We start from the raw sequence: 20,928 nt of genomic DNA on the forward strand, positions 1-20,928 counted from the left end.
CTAAAATGGGCCATGTAAGCCATTGAGCTCTATTTTTTCCAAATTAAAAGCCTTGCTGGCTGGGGAATTTGGGGAGCTGAAATCCACACATCTTAATGTAGCTCAGGTTGAAAAACACTGATCGAAACCAACCATTTAATAGAAAGAATTAGTTTGGACAAAAATGCTTAACAGTATACTTTCATTATAATTTCATTCTAGGTTATCAGCTTTTGTATTGAGGAGTTTCATTCAAGCACAACCATACATTGATATTGATCCATATATCCTGGAGAGAACAGCTGCTTGGATCCTCAATCATCAGAAACTCAGTGGAGAATTTGAGGAACCTGGAAGAGTTCTGCATACTAAGCTTCAAGGAGGCACTAGCGATTCTGTTTCCCGTACAGCTTATATCTTGACTGCTCTATTAGAGTATCAGTTCAATGAGGTAGTAATTATAGTGATCTTAATGTATTTGAAACAAATTACTGTAAAGCTGTTTACAATACAGGCTAGTGCTTTAAATCAGGATAAAATGCCAAAGAATGCATTTGAAGCTGCAGTATTCTCAGTCAGGCAACCAATCCTTTTTTCACAATCCGATTTCTTCCAGATGTGTTGGGTTACACATCTGATTAGTTTTATGGGAATGGGGTGTATAAGAACATCTGCTCGGTAGAAGAAGGGTGATCTATATTGATTGCCAAAAGCTCACGGATTTAGTCAGAAGTTATTTCCACTTCTTCTTGAACTGAATCTGGGACCTCTTATGCTAGCATATTCCCAAATGAGGTTTTATCTCTGCAGAACAGTATTGTTGTTGTTGTTAGTTGCAAAGTTGTGTCTGATCCATTGCGACCCCATGGACAACGTTCCTCCAGGCCTTCTTGTCCTCTACCATCTTCTGGAGTCCATTTAAGCTCACGCCTACGGCTTCCAGCCACCTCATTCTCTGTTGTCCCCTTCTTCTATTGCCCTCAATCTTTCCCAGCATTAGGCTCTTCTCCAGTGAGTCCTTCCTTCTCATTAGGTGGCCAAATATTTGAGTTTTAGCTTCAGGATCTGGCCTTCTAAAGAGCAGTCAGGGTTGATCTCCTCTAGGACTGACCGGATTGATCGCCTTGCAGTCCAAGGGACTCGCAGGAGTCTTCTCCAGCACCAGAGTTCAAAGGCCTCAATTCTTTGGCGCTCAGCCTTTCTTATGGTCCAACTTTCACAGCCATACATTGCAGCTGGGAAGACCATAGCCTTGACTATATGCACTTTTGTTGGCAGTGTGATGTCTCTGCTTTTTAGTGTGCTGTCTAGATTTGTCATGGCTTTCCTCCTGAGGAGCAAGTGTCTTTTAATTTCTTGGCTACAGTCCCCCATCTGCAGTGATCTTGGAGCCCAGGAAAATAAAATCTGTCACTACCTCCATTTGTTCCCCATCTATTTGCCAGGAATTGAGAGCGCTGGATGCCATAATCTTGGTTTTCTTAACGTTGAGTTTCAAGCCCACTTTTGCACTCTCCTTCTTCACCCGCATGAAGAGGCTCTTTAGTTTCTTTTCACTTTCTGGCATTAGAGTGGTATCATCTGCATATCTTAGGTTGTTGATATTTCTCTCAGCAATCTTAATTCCAATTTTTGCTTAATCTAGCCCTGCCTTTCTCATGATGTGCTCTGCATACAAGTTAAATAGGCAGGGTGACAGTATACAGCCTTGCTGGACTCCTTTCCCAATTTTGAACCAATCAGTGGTTCCGTATCCAGTTCTCACTTTTGCAAAACAGTATACTGCTTGATTAATTGTGAGATTAATAAACAGTTGTGCAGAAATGGTAAGCTTTTTATTTGAGGGGAAACTTTATCTTTTACAAAGTGGAATAGGACAGGAAAGTTTTATGCAGTATGAATTGACTTTTGTTTCCTAAAGTGTCACACTCCTAATAGGTAAATATCTTTTCAAAAGATTTAGTAATGAAGGAGCACCTGGGCATTGATTGTTATGCTGGCATGACATAATAGCATATATATTCACATTTACATTTCTGAAATAATTTCTCTTTTGTGTGGAATTAAACCACTTGGCTTGGCCCAATATAAATATAGGTAAATACCAAAAATAGGTAGAAGCCATAGTATTGCCATACACATTCTAATAGGAACAAGATTAATTCAAAACCTTCCAGCACCATCTCATTCTAGTCAATAGTTGTGTGTCTCCTAATAGTTATCTGAACTAGTAGAACATAAGAATGCTATTGCTAAGGCAGTTTTCATTCTTTAGTCCAAATCAATTTCTATGGGATTATGGTGCAAAGAAACATATAAACTGGCATATGGCTTATCACCACCATCAGTAATACATATTTTTTTAGGCCCCAACCAAAATGGAATTTTGAAAATCACTATATGGTTTGTTCATAATGATTCTGCATTTGCTTGCTAACTGTCTTCTGCCTTTTAAGGTTTCAATACAGGTAGTCCTTGAATTGTGTCTGTAATTGAGCCCGCAATTTTGGTTGTAAATTATGATGGTCATCACATAACCATGTCTGATTTTATGATTTCTTTTGCAGTAGTCATTAAGTGAACACAGTGGCCATTAAGCAAACACATTTTTGGGGAAACTGGAAGTAAACACACAGGTTTGTGAGATACTGCAATGGCCGAAAATGTGGGCCAGTTGCCTAGCATGCTGTTGACCATGGAGGTGGGCACAGATGGATGTTGGATTGTAAGTCCCTTTTTTTGAGGTTGGTCATAATTTCAAAATATCTATGGTCCACTCCTCACAAGCATATTTAGAGACTTACAATTAGCACCGTCTTGCTCAATTCCAGTTTACTGCAATGTTTTGTAGCATATCCCACATTTTAGCATTATATGTTTTTATCTTGAATATAAAATTGTAATTTAACAGTCCACCATAAAGACTTATACTAGTTATTACAGTTTATGTTAAAGTATTTCTTAAAGTGCTACTTTTCTTTTTCTAGAATGATAAATCTATAAAAAAAGCACTGGGCTTTCTTGAATTTCATGTAAATAACATCGCATTGGATAATCATACGCTGGCTCTTCTGACTTACGCTTTATCACTTGCCAAAAGTACAGCAGCAAAGGGAGCGCTCAACAAACTGAATGAGAGGTCAGAACAACAAGGTAGTGTAAAATAGTCTTTATGCCTGGGTGAGTAATCTGACATTCCAGTTACACTTAAGGCAATATATGCCAATGGCATAAAAGAAAGGAAACATAAAATAGGTTGATGTGATCTAGCGCAGGGCTTTTCAACCTTTTCACTCATTGTACCACTTTTAGGATATGGCAATATCCAAGTACCACCAGTTGCCTAGCAAGGTGTCAAAAACTTGATGACCCCCCCCCCCCAAAAGGAAAAAAGTGATGAAGTACAGGTAGTCCTCGACCTACAACAGTTCGCTTAGTGACTGTTTGAAGTTACAGTGGCACTGAAAAAAGTGTCCCCCTAGCCACAGCTGAACAAGACACCTGCCCGCCCGCCCGGTGGCTCTTTTCCTCCTGTCCAAGGTTTTCATTGTTGTGAGCATTTCTGTTGAGGATTGGTAGCAGGGGCTGGGTGGGGATGGGTGTTTGGTTTTTATTTTTCCCCCCTCTGCTAGGTGGTTGCAGAAGGTTTTGGTCACTTCACATGACCCTGGGACACTGTGACCATCATAAATATGAATCAGTTGTCAAGCATCTGAATGCAAATCACAAGACCCTGGAGATGCTGCAACATTCCAGCTGATCGGCGCTTCGTCTAGGCTCAGCAGAAGTGCCAGCTGGAGCCTGGCGCTGATCCTAGTGCTTCCACTGAGGCCTGACAGCCCTGAAGAAATGCCGATCAGCTGGAGCCTGGCACTGATCCTGGTGCTTCCGCTGAGCCCTGACAGCCCTGCAGCTCCAGCTATCTCTCGCTCAGGCTTGTGCGGTGCTACCACCAGTTCAGCTCATTCCCCTCCTCCGCTACCACTTTTCTAGGATGGTCGCGTACCACTTGCCAGGTGCCAATGTACCATAGGTGGTACCCGTACCACTGGTTGAAAAGTCCTGATCTAGTGAAAAGTTATTTATGGTCATGTTTAAAATGCTTAGTGTTACAATACAATCACAGGATACCTTCTGGTATTGAATGCAATTCAGTTCCACAATGTTACAAACTCTATTTAAATTAAAAATGTGCAGGTAGCAATTAATAATTGCATATGAACTATTACCTGATTTGTGTTTTCTCTGCTACTGTAAAGAAAATGTAGATCACATTGATTGAACCTATAATCAGTACCTAGCTGTTCAGTAGGCCACTTATTAATATTTAGTAAGACTGAAGTTAATTTGAATTTCTGCACTGAGCAAACAATTGGATCTGATGACCTAAATGGCACATTCCAACACTGAGATTTTATAATTTGTGTGCTCTTTTTGATGTACAATATTGATCACAAAATGCAGGTTTTACTAACTCATATTCTGAAAGATCAGCAAACCTCCAAGCTCACCTGTTTTGCCACATACTTAAGTAGAATACTTAAGCAGGATTTGTGCCAGTGAGTCATGTTCTTATTAAGGTATTTGCTTCCCATCCTGATATGTACAGTTCTTATTCAATAAAAGTTCAATAAATTCAATAAAATTCAATAAGGAAAATTCAAATTATTGGGCTATTTTTGGCTTCCTTCCTTAAAGAATGTCCCTTTTTCTTTAGGGACCTCTGTAAATCTGAGTGTTTCTCCACAGCTGCTGATATGACTGTGGATATTTTTGGAGCAATCAGCTCTTAGAGAATGTATCTCCAATTAGCATATATATGTGGGATGCAATGATATGATGGCATATCTATGAGGAGTAAAACATTTCTAATAAGCAAACATGCCTGCATTTAGAAACCATTTTGGCAATAGCAAGTGTTAATTACAAAGTTTGCCTGAAATGTGAGCCTGAAAAGCAGGCCCGAAAACATATATAGTGGGAATGGGTTTTGTTTGATCATGAGCTGGTCTGCTCTTCCTGCTTACCCCAACATGAGAATGGACTACCTACTGTTTGGGGAGGATTAGAGCAGATGATATTGTCCTCAGCCAATCCCTCATCTCATGAGAAGGCAAACCTCACCTGAATTTTCAAAATTACATCAAAATAAATGGTTTTTTCCCCCTCTTTTTCTTGTACAAGCAGAGAAGTCTGGTCAGATATAAATATAAAATATAAAAGAACTTACTACACAACACAAATAAAATTATTATGTGCAACTTGAAGACAGAAGAGAAAATAACTGGTGCTTGCTTTCCTGGCATGGTTGAGAATAAAAAAAAGCAGTAAAATTCACCAGTTGGGAGCCACGTTATACACTGAATTGAACATCTAGTCATCGCTGTGGCCAAAGTAGAGGAGAGGGTTGTTGTTCAGAAATGGATTTTTTTCAGCCAGTTTCATTTCTTGCCAGTGAACAAACAGCTGAAAGCTATAGTACATATATATGGAGTATATATATGTATATGTATATGTATATGTATATGTATATGTATATATGTATATATGTATATATATATGTGTGTGTATGTGTATATATGTATACTGTATGTATGTATATGTATTATGTATGTATGTATATGTGTGTGTGTGTGTGTGTGTGTATATATATATATATATATATATATATATATATATATATATATATATATATATATATATATATATATATATATATATATATATATATACCCGAATAACCAAAGATCCACATACAAACACCCGCGAAAACCTCAGAAAACACACACACACACACACACACACACACACACACACACACACACACACATATATATATATATATATATATATATATATATATATATATATATATACATACACATATGTGTTAGGACGCTGAGCTTGTTGATCAGAAGGTCTGCAGTTTGGCGGGTCGAATCCGCGTAACAGAGTGAGCGCCTGTTACTCGTCCCAGCTTCTGCCAACCTAGCAGTTCGAAAGCATATAAAAAGTAGAAAAATAGGGACCACTACGGTGGGAAGGTAACAGCGTTCCGTGTGCCTTTGGCATCTAGTCATGCCGGCCACATGACCACGGAGACGTCCTTGGACAAGCGCTGGTTCTTCGGCTTTGAAACGGAGATGAGCACCGGCCCTTAGAGTCGGAAATGACTAGTACTAGTACCTTTACCTTTATGTATGTGTGTGTGTGTGTGTGTATGTGTATATATATATATATATATATATATATATATATATATATATATATATATATATATATATATATATATATATATATATATATATATATATATATATATATATATATATATATATATATATATATATATATATATATATATATATATATATATATACTTGTTTGTGTTTGTGTGTTTATATATATATGTGTGTGTGTGTATATATATATACATATATATATATATATATATATATACACACACACATACATACACATACACGTGTGTGTATGTGTATGGTATAACAAATTCTAGTTTATTAATTTGATAAATGTGAAATTGATTTTGGGGGTGGGGGGAATAGTTATCTTTAAATATGAGAAACTTTAGGATTTAGAAGTGATTGATTTCACTCTGCTAAAAAAAAGAAAGCTTCAGAAGAATAAACTTTTCCGACCTTACAAAGTTGTATCTTTTTCTTATGAGGTGAAAGCTTCTTTCTTTCTTTTCTTTTTTCTTTCTTTCTTTTTTTTCTTCCCAGGAGAACTAAGGTTCTGGGCATCACCATCTTCTGGACTGTCCAATTCCTGGCAGCCATGTTCTGCAGATATTGAAGTTGCAGGCTATGCCCTCTTGTCTCATTTTGTTCAACAAAGACTGTTAGAGGGGATTCCAATTATGAAATGGCTAAGCAAGCAAATAAATCACCTGGGAGGTTATTCTTCTACACAGGTTAGAAATTGTCTCAAGGAAACTAATTATCAGGCATTTATAAAATTAATCATTAAAATTTTATATGGCCCCAGGGATGCATTATTTTTATTTAAAATTTTGAACCAGGAATCTGCCAAGCACGGTGTGAAATTTGAACACGCTTAGGGCCTTCTGCATTGCCAGAAATTTATATATAAATATTTCAAAGAACAATTCAAAACAATTAGAAAAGTTTTTGATTCTCTGAGGAAGCCAGCCAGAATCTTCTACTCTGTGTGCATGCCAAAGATTCAGTTAATTTTTTACACGGGCCAGTTGCACTTGATTCATCAATCCTATTTAAAAATGCCAGAAAGTTGTATTTGGGCTTGGGAAAAACCTAAGTTCATATCTTTGCACCAAGGCAATGTTATGGGTTATTATGCAATGTTAAGCTTTTTGTGAATTGTGCTTTATTAGACAAGCAAGAATGACCTGGTTCTGATATTTATTTATTTTATTTATTTAATAATATTTCTATACCGCCCTTCTCCCGCAGGACTCAGGGCGGTGAACAGGGCAAGAATAAAAATACAAATTACAAAAGTTAAAACTAAATTAAATAAATGCCCACATACTAAAATAGATATTTAAAACCTAATAAATAGCAATAGCAAACCCACCCCCCGATCCCCTCATCAGGCCAGGCCAGCTTGTTCAAAAAAGTATGTTTTTAGCTCGCGGTGAAAGGAGCGAAGGTCGGGCGCCGTCCGGAGCTCAACCGGGAGCTGATTCCATAGCTCCGGGGCGCCCACAGAGAAGGATCTCCCCCTGGGGGCCACCAGTCGACATTCTCTGACCGGAGGCACCCTGAGGAGGCCCTCTCTGTGGGAACGCACAGGGCGGAGGGAAGTCGATGCCGGCAGCAGGTGTTCCCTCAGGTACTCCGGACCCCTGCCATGTAGGGCTTTGAATACCATTACTAGTACCTTGAATCTCACCCGGAAGGCAACTGGTAACCAATGCAGCTCACGGAGCAGAGGTGTAACGTGGGAGTATCGGGAGACTCCCAACACAACTCTCGCGGCTGCATTCTGTACCAGTTGGAGCTTCCGGGTGGTCCTCAAGGGCAGCCCCATGTAGAGAGCGTTGCAGTAGTCAAGTCGAGAGGTCACGAGCGCATGAGTGACCGTGCATAGATCATCCCGGCTTAGATAGGGCCGCAACTGGCGCACCAGGCGAACCTGGGCGAAAGCTATGATGATAACACCCCACTGATTGAGCTCATGCATTGTGTTGGGCCAAACCAAATCAAATCATCATAAATTAAGTTTGTCCTACTTTTGTAAGAGTTACTGGGTGAGTAAAGGTGTGCCTGGCAAGATAAAACTATAGTTGCTGCCATGAATACTACCTGCTCACTCTGCCCTTTCTCATAATAAAACACAATACTTAAATCAGCATTTGGACTGACTATGTGAAGAAGACGTTTTTTTAAAAAAAATTCTCAGTATAGCTTATTGCTCCAGGGTTTCCAGATAACTTCTCATCCAAGTACTAGCCAGATCTGTAACTACTTAGCTTCTGAAATCAGCCAGGCTTCCTTAGGTGTTGCCTGTTCACCTGACTGGCCTACTTAGTTCATTCACGTTCCCAGTGCTTTTTTTGTAAAACAAAAAGGTGCTGGAACTCACACATGTCATACAACCCACCTTGCCTATCCTACCAGGTTCCATCCAGAAAAGGTGCCGGAACTCCGTTCTGAGGGTTCTATGACAAAAAAAGCCCTGCACGTTCCTATTAACAAGGACTGTTCTTTCTTTGGGGTAGGACACTATAGTGGCTCTGCAAGCCTTGAGTACCTTTGCGACACTCACAGCTGATTCTGTGACAGAAATAGATGTGACAGTGATTGCATCCATGGAAGAAAACCCAACTGTTTTCCTAATTGACCATGAAAATCGTTTTGTTCTCCAGACCAAAGAGGTACTGTAGTTAAAAAAAAAGTTTAATTTCAGGCAATTCATTTAGTTTGGAATGTTTTTCTGACCACGTTAAAATCTGCCATTTCTTTTAGTTTCCAGCCGCACAGCCTGTTACACTTGCAATTTCTGCAAATGGCCGTGGTTTTGCTATTTTTCAGGTAGGCATATATATAAAAATAATTTTCTTTCTCTAAGGATTTTGTATTGAATTAGATACTCCATTTGGTTGGATAATATTTGAATTATCAAGGGTAGAGTCAATGTTGAGTACAAACTAGATCTAGAATCAAATCAGAGCTGTTCTTATGACTTTATGACTTTAGATTATTTTCTCCATAAGTAATTCTTTTGTTCAATCTTTTTTAAATTGCTCTGATTACCAATATCATATTAATATAGCAATTCTATATTAATAGAATTCTAATTAATTAATTCTAATAATTATGTAACAGACCCAGTGTACCTATCATGTTGGAAAATATAGTTTTGGTTCTAATTACTGTGCGTGAATGGTGTTTTCCCAGAAGATAATTGTAATAGCGTTACGATGCCGTTAAATGTCACTTTAAGATTAATATTTTATGTACAGGATGGATCTTCAAAATCAGCAACAGGACTTTTTGATGTGAACAGTTTTATTCTGAACTGCAGTATAGCCTGCAGTTCATAAAAATGAACTCTGTTGACAGACATGTTGTTAACTTCATTTTGGATCTATAGTAGCTTTCAGGAAACCCCCAACATCACTACTATCAGTATTGAAGTGTTGTCTTTTATAAAAATGCTGCCCAGTTCGTAATTCAATATAATAATCATGGGCTCCTTGTAAATAGTGTGGAATGTGCTAGCTCTAATTTTCATGCAATTCCTTATTTGGAGCAGTGTCTTCTTCCCTTTCTTCAGCCTTTCTGTTTAAAAATAGTCACTTGATTTTCCAGAGAAGGTCTGCTGTTTCCCTTCTCTTCCCTGCCACAACAATTGTTGCTTAGATTTTTTCAGTGTTAGCATAGAAACTCTAGGCCTGTTTTATATCTTTTTATCTTCAATCCTTGTAAAATGATTGGATTACATGAGCCAAATTCCATGTTGATTAGAATCCAGTACAAATAAGCAGTAAGTACAAATAAGTACAAATAAGCAGTAAGTACAAATAAGGTGCTGGTGATGACCTATAAAGCCCTAAATGGCCTGGGTCCAGGATATTTGAGGGAACATCTCCTGCCAGCATCAAACTCCCTTCGTCCAGTGCGCTCGCACAGGGAGGGTCTTCTCAGGGTGCCGCCGGTAAAGGATTGCCGGCGGATAACACCCAGGGGGAGGGCCTTCTCTGTGGGTGCGCCTGCTCTCTGGAACCAGCTGCCCATGGAGCTTAGGACCGCCCCTGACCTTCGTTCATTCCGCCGGGACCTGAAGACCTGGCTCTTTGAGCTCTCCGGCCCAGGCTGAGAATTTTTAACTGAGGTTTTTAGTTAAGGGATAATTTAATCTTTTTAATTGTTTTTTAACTTTTGTATTTCGTACTGTTCGATTTTAAATACCCTGTAAACCGCCCTGAGTCCTTCGGGAAAGGGCGGTATATAAATTTAATAAAATTAAAAAAATTAAAATTAAATGTAAGAGCTGTAATGGACCACAAACAGAATTCGAAGAATAGGTTATGTATAAAATTTCAGAGAGGGCTGGGCTTGTTATAAAATGCTCTTATTTTGGCATATGCATTTTCAGAAATCATATTTATTTTTATGAAAAAAATATACATTTGATAATAACTTCAGGTCCATTAATGAAGGCCAACATTTGAAAATACCACAGCAGGCAATAAATTGCTCATCCATCATATCTGACCGTGGTGGACTCAGCTGGAATTGTTTTTAACAGCAGTCAAATTGTTAGAAGTTGTCTACACATGCAAAAATATTACAATCTTATTTAAAAAAACAATCAAAATTGATGTGCTATCAAGTTATTAACAACTTTTAAGAAAAATATAAATAAATATTAGATGCCAAATGCATAGACCCAAACATATACAATCTTGTATTTGTAATTACCACATGGAAAAAGATAGTGTTTTACCTAATCAACTGTCTATAGGTATATGATACTACTGTATATTTATCTATTTTTAAGTAGCATTGCAGCCTGTAGGATTTGAGGACAATATCAGAAATTCCCTTGTATAGGTAAAGATGGGAAAATTCTGTTTGATTACAATATGAAATCACATGGAGGTGTCGTTCTCAAGTTGAGAGCCAGAAACCACCAATATGCTGATAATACTTAAATTTCCTTTCCTTTCTTACAGACTTAAGGTCTAAAGTTTTTAGGGCCTCTGAATGTCTCCAGATGACACTGGACTTAGAGATGTGAAGGAATAAAATAAGACATGGCAATTAATAACGCTGGGAGTTGGACATCAGGAGTTGGGAAATTCAGGTAGTCCTTGACTTAGGACCACAATTGAGCCCAAAATTTCTTGCTAAGTGAGACAGTTGTTAAGTGAGTTTTGCCCCATTTTATGACCTTTCTTGCCACAGTTGTTAAGTGAATCACTGCAGTTGTTAAGCTAGTAACATGGTTGTTAAGTGAATCTGGCTTCCCCATTGACTTTGCTTGTCAGAAGGTCGCAAAAGGTGATCTCACGATCCCGGGACACTGCAACTGTCATAAATATGAGTCAGTCCGAATTTTGATCACACGATCATGGGGATGCTGCAATGTCATAAGTCGCTTTTTCATTGCCATTATAGCCTTGAACTAAATGGACTGTTGTCTGTGGAGGACTGACTGTAATGCTTGTTTTAGAAGGAGACCCCCTTAAGAATCAATTTTGTAGTCTAGTGGGTCTTCTGGATTCAGCATTAACCCTGGAGAGCCACAGCAGTTTTAGCTGATAAAGAATCCTAAAATCCATGCAATGATAACCTCAGGGCTGATTTATTGCCATGCATTTCTTTAGCAGCAGCTCCTGAGAATGAAAATTGCAGCTACTGCTGAAAAGTGGCATCATAAATAGTGAGTAGTATCTCCTGGAGGTCCCATGTTACTCCTGGCTTGGAACAATTTCACTGGTGGCCAGTTGTTTTCCAGACCCAGTTCAGAGTGGTCACAATGAAATTTGAAGTCTTATCAGCTGAGGAAATGGCCTTTTGAGAGGCCAGCCCTGAGTGCGTTCAGTCTACTGGTTTTTGAGGCCCTAAATGTTTTTGAGGTACATTTAATATTTTCACTTGTTACAGGTAGTCCTTGACTTACGACCACAATTGACCCCAACATTTCTGTTGCTAAGCGGACAGTTGTTATGTTAGTTTTTATGACCTTCCTTGCTATGGTTGTTAAGTGAATTGCTGCAGTTGATAAGACAGTAACCCGGTTGTTAATTGCATCTGGCTTCCCCATTGACTTTGCTTGTCAGAAGGTCACAAAAGATGGTCACGTGAGCCCCAGGAGACTGCAACCTTCATAAATATGAACCAGTTGCCAAGCGGGCAAATTTTGATCACATGACCATGGGGATGCTGCAACGGTCGTAAGTGTGAAAAACAGCCATAAGTCACTCTTTCCAGTACCATTGTAACTTTGAATGTTCACTAAATGAATGGTAGTCGAGGACTACTGTATATCTTTTGACGACATCCATAAGGAGAAAGGACAGCATATACGTAGTTTAACTAAATAAGGAAATGGGAAAATAATAGATTACCTTTCATTCTTGAAGACTACTTATTCCCTTTCCTTCTGGAGGACAATGGGCTGTTATAGAAACTTTTCAAGCAAAGGGCAGTGATTTATTATCCAGGTAATTATTTTTTTTCTGCTTTAGCTCAATAAGTAGATAAGCCAAATGAAACAGAACTTCTAATCCTTATCCAAAGAGCCATTTCTGTATCACCACAAATCATATAGTCCGCGGCACCTGGGGTGGAAGATGGTTTGTCTCCACATGTAGATGCAGCACTCTAAATTCTGCCATAACTCTTATTAAGAGACTACTCAGCCAGCGTTTTCTCATTTATGACACAGCTGTTCTGTGCGAAAAACCTTTGCAAGCTGAAGGATTGCTCTTCCTAAAGTATACTAAGGCATAACTTCTAGGCTGGAGAGCATTAAACTCTGCCATTCTTGTTCTTTTATTAACGCCCATCCTTTAAGAATGATTGCAGTTTGTTATTGGGATTGAATTACTCTAAGAAAATAGATAAATTAATAATAATATGACTTATGACTGATTTATAGTCAAACCAAGCAACCTACCCTTTTCTAGTAAAATACTCTAACATTAGAGTTGATATCAGTATGCCAAGGGTATATTAATATGTCAAAATGTACAATAAAAAATTTGAAATGATACATGAAATTCCCATTAAAAAATCTGTACTAATACAGAATGCAATAATTGCTGGTAACAGCAGCAATTAACATTGCATGACTTATATGAATTACATGTGAGCAGCCTATAAAGAGAGTGCAAAAGTTGGGTTGAAACTTAACATTAAGAAAACCAAGATCATGGCATCTGGTCCTCTCAATTCCTGGCAAATAGATGGGGAACAAATGGATGTAGTGACAGATTTTATTTTCCTGGGCTCCAAGATCACTGCAGATGGGGACTGTAGCCAAGAAATTAAAAGACGCTTGCTCCTCGGGAGGAAAGCCATGACAAATCTAGACAGCACACTAAAAAGCAGAGACATCACCCTATCAACAAAAGTGCATATAGTCAGGGCTATGGTCTTCCCAGTTGCAATGTATGGCAGTGAAAGTTGGACAATAAGAAAAGCTGAGAGGCAAAGAATTGAGGCCTTTGAACTATGGTGCTGGAGAAGACTCCTGCAAGTCCCTTGGACTGCAAGGCGATCAAACCGGTCAGTCCTAGAGGAGATCAACCCTGACTGCTCTTTAGAAGGCCAGATCCTGAAGTTGAAACTCAAATAGTTTGGCCACCTAATGAGAAGGAAGGACTCACTGGAGAAGAGCCTAATGCTGGGAAAGGTTGAGGGCAAGAGAAGAAAGGGACGACAGAGAATGAGGTGGCTGGATGGAGTCACTGAAGCAGTAGGCATGAGCTTAAATAGACTCCAGAAGATGGTAGAGGACAGGAAGGCCTGGAGGAACGTTGTCCATGAGGTCGTGATGGGTCGGACATGACTTCGCAGCTAACAACAACAAGCCTATAAAGAATGATCACATTTGGAATTTATGAGTAGATGAACTGAAGCAATAATGTATTTTACTATCATTACATCATGTGAAAAGTGGAACCTGTCCCTTCATTTAGAGTTAGCAACGGCAATGCTACCAGTTGTAATTCAAGTCAAAAGCAACCCTTCAACCATGTCTAGCTATTCATTATTAGTGCAATAGACTTCCTGATTTATGCCTATACAGGATTGGGCAGAAAAATGGGGAGAGAGAAGTTTTTTAAACATCTGGCAGGAATGAATCATGTCATTTGAGAACTCCATTTCATTTTTTGAATCTCTTCTGAATAGTGTATTATATTAAATAGCAAAGTCTAATGACCATCCACTTCCGAGAGAGATGCCAGTTTTGGTACATTTTTTCCATAAAACTGATTTTTCAAAGAATCTTACATATTTTTCCTGTAATTTTTTTTATTATTTTGCATCCATAAATAAGTTCTTTTAATTGCATTCAAAAATTCAAATGGATGCTCAAATGGTCTGAATCTTTATCAATAAAGGAGAATATTTGTAGCTCAGAGTTGAAATGAGGAGTCCTTGGTGTTCTCTGAGCTTGGTTGTTTTCTTGCAGATATTTCATTACCCAAACTAGGTAACATCTAGCACCCCTCACCTTTATTTCCCTGCCTTGGATAAAACAGAATTATGCTTTCTGTGTGTCTACTGTTAATAAACATATAGACTGCTGTCCAGGATATAAGGAAAACAACTATTTATTCAACTTTTAAAAAATAAAGATAGTTCTGTATCTAGTTTGAATCTTTCTGACTGCATCCATGTAATTTTTTTTTGTCAGCAAGGTGATTTCCAATTATCTTCTTCAGAGATATTTTTCAGCTTTCAGCCTAGTGAGCAGCCCTGATTTTTCAATTCTATATATGCCAATAAAGTGAAAAAATGTAGCCTAATGAGACACTAGCATGCTTAATGTGTGTGTGTGTGTGTGTGTGTGTGTGTGTGTGTGTGTGTTTCATTCACCTTTGCTCCGCGAGCTGCATTGGCTACCGGTTGCTCTCCGGGTGAGGTTCAAGGTGTTAGTTATGACTTACAAAGCCCTTCATGGCATGGGGCCGGATTACCTACGGCAACACCTGCGGCCAGCGTCAACTTCCCTCCGTCCAGTGCGCTCCCACAGAGAGGGCCTCCTCAGGGTGCCGCCAATCAAAGAATGCCGATTGGTGACCCCCAGGGGGAGAGCGTTCTCTGTGGGTGCGCCAGACCTTTGGAACCGCCTACCGGTTGAGCTCCGGATGGCCCCCGACCTTCGCTCCTTCCGGCGCGATCTCAAAACATTCTTTTTCGAACAAGCTGGCCTGGTCTGATGGGATGGGGTTGGGTTTTTAAAACTAGTTTTAACTTTAATATGTATTGATTTTATGGGCATGATGTTTAATGGTTTTTTAATTTTTGTATTCGATTTTTATTGTGTATTGCCCTGTTCACCGCCCTGAGTCCTTTGGGAGAAGGGCGGTATAGAAATCAAATTATTAAATTATTATTAAATTATTAAATTCCTGAAGCAAGTGAATACATTCGGTTTAGTTTTTATTTAGTTTTATTCAGTTTAGTTTTATTTGACATTAGGGCTTTAGTAAAACCCAAGTCAGGAATGTGTGAATCTTCCCACCCATTCTCACACCTGCTGAAATTCGTTTTTTAAAATGCAAGCTCATTAGCATTCTGTTTTCTTCCTCAAAGCTTAATGCAGCAGCCAGAGAAAATGCTGCCAAAAACTTCTTAATGAAAATAACCCTTTAACCATAACCCTTCATCCAGACATCTGTTTAAGATCCAGCCGTAAGGATAAACACGAGAGAGTAAAGATTCCTGGACTGAAGGCAGTTTTCCAAATTTTTGATATTTTTTTTAATAATGCTTTCACAAGGAAGCTCCTTGTTTTCAATAATTGCTGAAGTAGTTCCAGAAGTGTAAACTCTTGCAGTTTCATAAATGTGAAGGATACCATCTTCCTGCCATTAATCTTGGAAAAGCATTGGAGATTCTTTCCAATCAAGAACTGGCAAAACTAAGGCCACGTTAATACATTAGGATAAGCCAAGGTTAATTTTAACCTTGGTTTAAGCCACAGTGACTACATTTACATATATATGGCTTGGCCATAACCATAACCAGTGGTTTAATATGTGTGTTAAACATTCTATTTCAAGCATCTTTCATGAAGACTAAAACTACGGTACCTCCTATTCACTTAGGTAAAATTTTGCTGTTTCTGTATGCAATAAACAAGAATTGTAGGTAGATGAGAAAGATGAATTTTAAAATGGCAAGTGTTTTTGAAAATGAACCTGGACGTGACATGCTAAGGAGAATATTCACTTTCTGATTTACTTAAAGTTTGCTCGAGCTTCCAAGTTTGCAATGTTTTGCCTGACCATGAAGAAATTTTACTACAGAAATTCAAATGTATAAATTTATAACATGTAAAATATATGTACACAGGCATAAATTTAGCATTTGTGGTAAAATTGCACATTTTAATAACATACTAAATGAACAGTAGAAGACAAACTGTACATAGTACAAAGGTAAAATTTCTGCAAATGTGAATGCATACTTACTAATGCAGATTTTTTTTAATGAATTAATGTCATTCTTGTTTCTTGCAACTACATAGACAGGCCTATGCAGTTTTCTTGACAAGATTTTTTGGAGTGGTTTGCCTTTAATCAGTAAATCAAACTGTTCTCATATAGCTGTCAACATATTCAAAATAAGAAACTAGTGAATATGGCAAGTGCAGAACTTCATAACAAAGTGTTTTTGGCAGAAATAATAATTTCCAGAAAATTCTGATAACCAGCTATTAATCTTCCTGTTCATGGCTTTAGATTTCCCCCCTTTTTCCTTGCAGGTAGCTGTTTGCATCTCCCCAAGAGTGCTTAATCACAACATAAAACTGATATAAAAACTGATGCAAAATATGCACCACACTATTGTTTAACCCAGGGGTCTTCAAACTTGGCCCTTTTATGACTTGTGGACTTCAACTCCCAGAATTCCTCAGCCAGCGTATGCTGGCTGAGGAATTCTGGGAGTTGAAGTCCACAAGTCATAAAAGGGCCAAGTTTGAAGACCCCTGGTTTAACTAAATGAGAGACTATGCCCTTTAGAAAAATATAGTTGGCTTATCTTTCTAGTTTTGGAGTTCAGCAGCAGAAATCAATTTTTTTTTAAAAAAAAGATAAAAGGTGGAATTACAAAATGACACAATTGGTTTCAGTCATTGACTCAGATGTGGAATACTTACATAATCTTATTCACCATCAATCATAAAAGCAGTAGATAGATAGCCTAGTGATTGCGAACCTTTTAGAGACCGAATGTCCAAACTGCAACCCAAAATCCACTTATGTAACGTTGGGTGCCAGGTGGGTGTGGCTCATTGGGTAGGTGTGGTCCATTGGGTGGGCGTGGCCCACTGGGTGGGCGTGGTTGCGGTGGTAACGGCAGACTGGGTGGGACTAAAAATCAATTCCAACTTTTTGAACCTTTTTTTTTTTGCACATGGCGGCGGAGGCCTAAAGTGAAAAGGTTTTATAAAACCCAGCTGAAGGCCTAGGACTGGGGCGATGGCGCATGTACCCACAGAGAGGGCTTTGTGTGCCTGCCACCTGTGGCATGCATGCCATAGGCTCACCACTCCGGGCCTAGGGAAATCAGTATTTCCATAATAGAAGTGAGTCTTTAAGGAAAGATGTGTGATTTGACATAGGAATAGGCAAATGTGTATGAACTGTGTCAGAGGTTCCAGACATCTTGAATGATGTTTTGTAGTTTCCAGAATTATATATTGACATGGATGTCAATCATTATGAGTGTACCAGCTAGTGAATATATGGTTGTACGTTGCATGGATATCTACCACTACTCCCGTCTAAATTGTCATATCAAGATACCTTTTAAACTGTGTTGGTAAAATTCTTTCTGCCTATGACAGCATATCTTGCTTTGCCCTGTTTGCAGCAGGCCAGTCTGGGTAAGAAAACTTTTCTTTCTTCATGAGTTTATTTTTGTTTAGGGCCAAGAAGGAATCAAAAATTGAACATAAAATTTCTTCCAGTGAAATAGCTGTTTAAGAGGCTATCCTGCCTGTATGTTGATCCAGATGTTTCTGAATTGCCAGTAAATTTTTATGATTTTGCTTTTCTTGGCAGATACTGAAACAATAGCATTTTGGGTGATGACAACATTTTGATTTATTTCCAACTTGATTTGACCACGTTCACAGCAGGTCCAATCAGAAGAAAGCATATTTGATTTGTTGTTTTGAAGCGCTTTTGATAGATTTGTTTTGAGAACTTGAAACTGAAAGTTTTATTTCAGAAAAGGCTGCAAAATGTCCATTTATTTTTTGACTGCAAGTTACAGTATTGCATATATGAATTTAATCTGATAAACTATGAAATAGCTGTTATTACTCTTTTCTACAAATCACTGCTTTCTTCACTGAATATCATTATTTTTTATTTTTGCAATTCTATAGCTCAATGTTATATACAATACAATACATTCACATACCAGCAAAAGACGTAGATCTGCACAAAATCAAGACGCTTTTGACTTAGATGTCTATGTAAAGGATGACAAAGAAGACATAAACAGGTTAACTTTAAATGTGTGTACCAGGTAAGTAAATGTATTAAGCTATCCATTCTCTTTTATTTACAATTTTTAAAATGACTTTTAAGCTGATTCTCCCTTTAACTAATATATCTTTATAAAATATTTCAGAGAAATCAAAATTTATGCATAGCACTCCATTATATTTTGCCAGGTTTTCTAAATGAATGAACGAACGAATGAATGTATGAATGAATGAAACAAAAACTCTTACCAAAGTTAAAGCTTAGTTAAATCTACTGTAAAGAGACAGTTCAGTTCATAAGTTCTTCCCTCAGGCTTTAGGCTATGCACAGCTTAGTTTGTGCTTTAGTCTTGCAATGAATGAGTTCTGTATTTTTACCTGCCATCTTTTTACTATTTTTAAAGACCTGTTTTTGTTTTTATGCTTTTACTAGCTGCACAGATATGATTAAGATAGGCAGCCATATAAACTTATATATTTGTCCCCCAATAAAACCTTGGCATTCCCCTGAACACGATGTAGGCCAGTCATTTTGTTGGCTTTCTTTTTTCATATTGGTTTGATATATACTGCTCAAAAAAATAAAGGGAACACTTAAACAACACAATGTACTGTATTTAATAGTAGTGTCAGGACCCACCTCAATCCACATATTAGGAAATAAGAACTCTTGGATGCAAGTTTAGTCCAAAAGGAAAATGTTTACTAGGAAGGAATCGATTGTGGGAATACAAGACGGAATCTGAGAAAAGTTACATTTCAATCCTATATAAACCATTCCCATTCCAGTCCCTCCCCTCATCCATTTGGTCAGGCTGTCGTCAGTTGCTAGGTGTCAGGTCCTTCCATGGGAAAGGGAACTCTCCTTGGTTTTATGGTTATTGCTTCCCTTTTTCAGTTGTAAATGAAGACACAAACCAGATCTGTCTGTCCCCCTCCCTTCCCCCGTTAAAACATCCCCTGTTGTTTGAAAATCGCTTTAGTAACCATCCTCTCCCCCCCCCCCTCGGAGAGATGGCAGAATCCCCAGTAATAGCATGTTGTTCTACCTATACAATTATGAAATGTGATATAAATGGATTCTGACATTCGGCTCTCCTTTCAGAAAAAAGATGAGTCCATCTGTGGGGAAAGAAACCATATAAATGTTAGCCTGGTTTGTTTGGATATTCTGTATGAAACCTCTTAAGCAACTTAGGTGCTTTAACATGGAGTTTGTTAACCCACTCGTTTTCTGAGGAGGGGAGGTGTTTCCATGCCACTAAATATTGTATCGTTCCATGGTGTTTTCTGGAATCTAAGATTTCTTTCACTTCAAAATGTTGTTCTCCTTCCACCATGATGGGGGGTGGTGGTGGTGGGATTTTTTTGGCAAGGTATGAAGTGTACTTGCTTAGAGAACAGATCTGTGACAGTCCAGACTACGGTGTTTCCATTACTTTCTGGCAGTTCTACGATAAAATCCATGGCTATTTCTTTCCATGGGGCTGAGGGGTTTGCCACCGGTTGTAACAGGCCTGGCGGTTTCCCTTGCAGTCTTTTGGCCATCGCGCAAATTTGACAGCTACCCACATAGCTTTCTATGTCCTTTTTCATAGATGGCCACCAAAATTGCCTTTTAGTTAAGTGTAAGGTTTTTACAAAGCCAAAGTGTCCTGCTGATTTTGTATCATGGCACAGTTGCATGAAATTGATTCTCTGTGTGGCAGGTATATATAGCTTCTCCCCCACCCACGGCAGTCCATCTTTAATTGTGCACACATGTTTATTTTTCTGGAACCATTCATCACTTTCCAAAGATTTCCTGAATTCTATTCCAGTTTGGCTATCTACCTTCGGCTTCATTTTTTCTTGTGCCCTGGTGGTGACTGGTGCTGCCAGTTGTTGTTCCGGTACAAGTGGTTTAAAGTCAGTAACTCTTGTGCTGTTATATTGGGGCATGCGGGATAATGCATCTGCCAGGAAGTTCTTTCCCCCCGGTAAGTGTTTGAGAGTGAAATTGAATCGGTGAAAATGTTGGGACCAGTGGGCTTGCTTAGGAGTGAGCTTCCTGGGCGTTTTTAGTGCTTCCAAATTTTTGTGGTCTGTCCAGACCTGGAAAGGTATTTTATTTCCTTCTAAAAATTGGCGCCATGTTAGTAATGCCCACCTCAACGAGAATGCCTCTTTTTCCCATATTGGCCAGCGTTGTTCTGTTTCTGTGAGTTTTCTGGATGTGTATGCGCATGGTTGCAATGTCCCCCCATCATTTTCTTGTAA

General features: G+C 38.6%; 1 protein-coding gene across 1 annotated transcript in view; it reads left to right on the forward strand.

Moving 5' to 3' along the window:
• Positions 1-20,928, forward strand: part of CD109 (CD109 molecule) — a 97,346-nt gene that overhangs the window by 60,535 nt on the left and 15,883 nt on the right. The window contains exons 25-30 of the mRNA XM_081330414.1: positions 202-430; positions 2,967-3,132; positions 6,723-6,913; positions 8,705-8,860; positions 8,952-9,017; positions 18,568-18,710. Coding sequence (XP_081186540.1) covers positions 202-430; positions 2,967-3,132; positions 6,723-6,913; positions 8,705-8,860; positions 8,952-9,017; positions 18,568-18,710 — 951 coding nt within the window. The remainder of the gene's footprint in view (positions 1-201; positions 431-2,966; positions 3,133-6,722; positions 6,914-8,704; positions 8,861-8,951; positions 9,018-18,567; positions 18,711-20,928) is intronic.

This window comes from Vipera berus (genome assembly GCF_964194415.1).
Source record: "Vipera berus genome assembly, chromosome: 1".
Lineage (NCBI taxonomy): Eukaryota > Metazoa > Chordata > Lepidosauria > Squamata > Viperidae > Vipera > Vipera berus.